At 30.9% G+C, this 3,405-nt stretch overlaps 1 protein-coding gene across 1 annotated transcript; it reads left to right on the top strand.

Annotated features, from left to right (window-relative positions):
• Nucleotides 1–1,794: 1,794 nt before the first annotated feature.
• On the top strand, nucleotides 1,795–3,184 carry LOC131168948 (uncharacterized). Its single transcript, XM_058146001.1, has 2 exons — nucleotides 1,795–2,329; nucleotides 2,410–3,184. Exons 1-2 carry the CDS (start codon nucleotides 1,839–1,841, stop codon nucleotides 3,035–3,037), a joined length of 1,119 nt encoding a protein of 372 aa, XP_058001984.1. The 5' UTR covers nucleotides 1,795–1,838; the 3' UTR covers nucleotides 3,038–3,184.
• Nucleotides 3,185–3,405: the final 221 nt, after the last annotated feature.

Genomic DNA, 3,405 nt, shown 5'->3' with positions numbered 1-3,405 from the left:
TTTTTTTTCTTCCCGATTGTGAATGAGGGTAATTAGGTTTATATTGGAGTGGTTTTATTAATTTATTATTATTTAATTTATTATTTTCTTTATTATTAATTTATTATTTTCCTTGTCTAATTTTTTTGTAAAATAATTTTATCAAGCAATTTTTATTAATTAATTACAATTTTATTCCATTAATTAATCATAAATTTATCATATTTAATATCATTTTTTTTTCTCTAAATATATATTCCATAATTAGATTTTTCTCAAACTAAATTTGAGGAGTTATCATAAATATTTTTTTTTAAAAAAAGATAAAAAAAAATTTTCCCAAATTCACTAAAAATTTTCAAGATTTGCCATATTTTTACAATCAACATTTTGAAGGAATTTAAGGACAAATGTAAATATATTTTTAAAGTTATTTTTAAAATTATAAAATTTCAAGTTTAAATTCTAATTAATGATAAATAAAAAAAAATTCCAACATTCAAAATTTGTATTTTATATTAATATATTTTATATTTTTGTAATAGTTTATATATAATGTGTTTAATATAATTTGTTTTAATGTATCGTTATATTATATATTAAAATTTTTCATAATATAGTCAATTTATTCAATTATATTATTTAATTCTTTAATCATTTAATATATAATTTACATTGTGCTTTAATCCTTAGTATATAATTTGTTTAAATAATTTGTAAATTGTATAAAATTGCATTTTCTTTTTGTCATTTTGATAGGACAATATTTGAATGGATTCTTCGAACTCAAATTCTACCCAAGCAAATAGCACTAGTGCCACTTCTTCAAAAACTAGGGAGGAAGAATTTAATCCTCTGTGGAGATATGTAACTAAACTAGAGAAAACTGGAGAAGGAGGGGGTAATTGTAAATGGATATGCAATTTTTGTGGACAAGAAAAGCAAGGGACTTATACTAGAGTGAGGGCTCATTTATTGAAAATCACTGGAAAAGGGATTAGTGTGTGTAAAAAAGTGATGAATGATAGTATTTCTGAAATGAGGAAACAGGAGGATGAGGCAACAAACAAAATTACCAATTCACAATCTAGGCGAGTTTCTTTGCCTATTAGTATAACTTATGTTCCTTCATTGAATATAACTGAACCAAGTATTTCAGCAACTTTGACGAAAAGAAGAGTTAATGATTCTCCTCTTAGTAGAGCTTTTGACTTGCAAACTAGAGCTCAATTAGATGCAGAGATTGCTAGAATGTTTTACACTGGGGGTCTACCTTTTAATTTTGCTAGAAATCCTTATTATGTGAGTTCTTATTCTTTTGCTGCTAATCATGTTTTGGATGGTTATGTGCTGCCTGGTTATAACAAATTGAGAACCACATTACTTCAGCAAGAAAAAGCAAATGTAGAGAGGTTGCTTGAACCAATTAAAAGCACTTGGTTAGAAAAGGGTGTTAGTATTGTGAGTGATGGATGGAGTGATCCCCAGAGGAGGCCTTTGATTAATTTTATGGTTGTTTCTGAGTCTGGCCCCATGTTTATCAAATCTGTAGATTGTTCTGGTGAAGTGAAAGATAAGCAATTTATTGCTAATTTGCTAAAAGAAGTAATTGATGAGGTGGGTCATCAAAAAGTGGTACAAGTCATTACTGATAATGCTTCAAATTGTAAGGTGCTGGAGAAATCATTGAGGGAATGTTTTCACATATTTATTGGACTCCTTGTGTTGTGCACACTCTTAATCTTGCTTTGAAGAATATATGTGCAGCAAAAAATTTGGAAACTAGTCAAGAAACTTCTGATGTGTGTTACTGGATCACTGAAATCCATGGGGATGCTTTGCAAATCAAGAATTTTATAATGAATCATTCCATGAGGCTTGCAATTTATAATCGGTTTAGCCCTTTGAAATTGCTTTCAGTTGCTGACACTCGTTTTGCTTCTATTGTTGTGATGCTTAAAAGATTTAAACTTATTAGGCGTGCTTTAGAAGCAATGGTTATGAGTGATCAATGGGCACAATACCGAGAAGATGACCAAGGCAAAGCTAGATTTGTTCGTGATAAAGTGGTAGATGAGGATTGGTGGGAAAAGGTTGATTATATCATTGCTTTTACTGGGCCCATTTATGACATGATCAGAGTTTGTGACACAGACAAACCATGCCTTCATTTGGTTTATGAGTTGTGGGATTCTATGATTGAAAAGGTGAAGCAAGTTATTTTTGATCATGAAGGAAAGCAAGCAGATGGGTTTTCTCCTTTTTATTATGTGGTTCATCGAATTCTTGTTGATCGTTGGGCAAAGAGCAACACTCCCCTTCATTGTTTAGCCCATTCATTAAATCCAAGGTAAATTTCTAACTTACATACTCATCTTCTTGTTCTAATTTTTTTTATTATTTTCTGAATTTATTTTCTTATTTTTGAAGATTTTATAGTGAAAAATGGCTTCAAGAGGGAGAAGGTAGAGTGCCTCCTCATATGGATGGAGAAGTATCAACTGAGAGAATTAAATGTTTTAGGAGGATTTTTTCTAATGAAGATGAGCGAATTAGAGCAAATGATGAATTTGCAAATTTTTCTTTGAAAAGTGGACCTTTTGCTGATCCTGATTCTATTGGAAGTATGTATGTTACAGATCCTAGGAAATGGTGGGCATGTTTTGGTTCTAATGCACCTTTACTTCAAAGGTTGGCTTTTAAAGTGCTTGGACAACCTACTTCCTCCTCTTGTTGTGAAAGAAATTGGAGTATTTATTCCTTCATTCATTCATGCAGAAGGAATAAATCAACTCCACAACGTGCAGAGGACTTGGTTTTTATCCATAATAATCTTCGTCTTCTGTCGAGAAACTCCTCCCAATATTATGATGAGAAGACAAAATTGTGGGATGTTGGTGGTGATCAATTTGGGAGTATGGAAGATGTGGGAGTTCTTGAATTTGCCAACCTTTCATTGGATGAACCAGAGTTAGAGTCTGTTTTGTTTGATGAAAATGCAACTACAAGCATGGAGAAGGAGAATGAGAAAGACAGTGAAGTTGAGGAAATGTCATAAATTTCATTATCTTTTCTTTTTTAACATTTGAATGTGTTGTAGTTAATATTTATTTCTTATAAGTATGAAACTTCTAAATATGTATTTTTATAGTTGAATTTAAATGTTGATTTGAACTTTATTTATTATTAAACATCTTTCATGATATATATATATATATATATATATATAAATATACCCCTATATTTTTTATATTTACACGTTTCCCCCACGTTTCCGTTTCCTATGTTTTTTAAAATACCGTTTCCTCGTTCCGTTTCCGCGTTTCCCCGTGTCCGTGTTTCCGTTTCCGTGCTACATAGATTGCAACAAGGTGGCGAACAGCAGATGGTGTTTTGGGTTCCCAGTCGGTGACGCTACCGAAAGAA

Source organism: Hevea brasiliensis, chromosome 1, assembly GCF_030052815.1.
Source record: "Hevea brasiliensis isolate MT/VB/25A 57/8 chromosome 1, ASM3005281v1, whole genome shotgun sequence".
NCBI classification, from domain to species: domain Eukaryota; kingdom Viridiplantae; phylum Streptophyta; class Magnoliopsida; order Malpighiales; family Euphorbiaceae; genus Hevea; species Hevea brasiliensis.
This window is presented reverse-complemented; position numbering and strand designations above follow the sequence as displayed.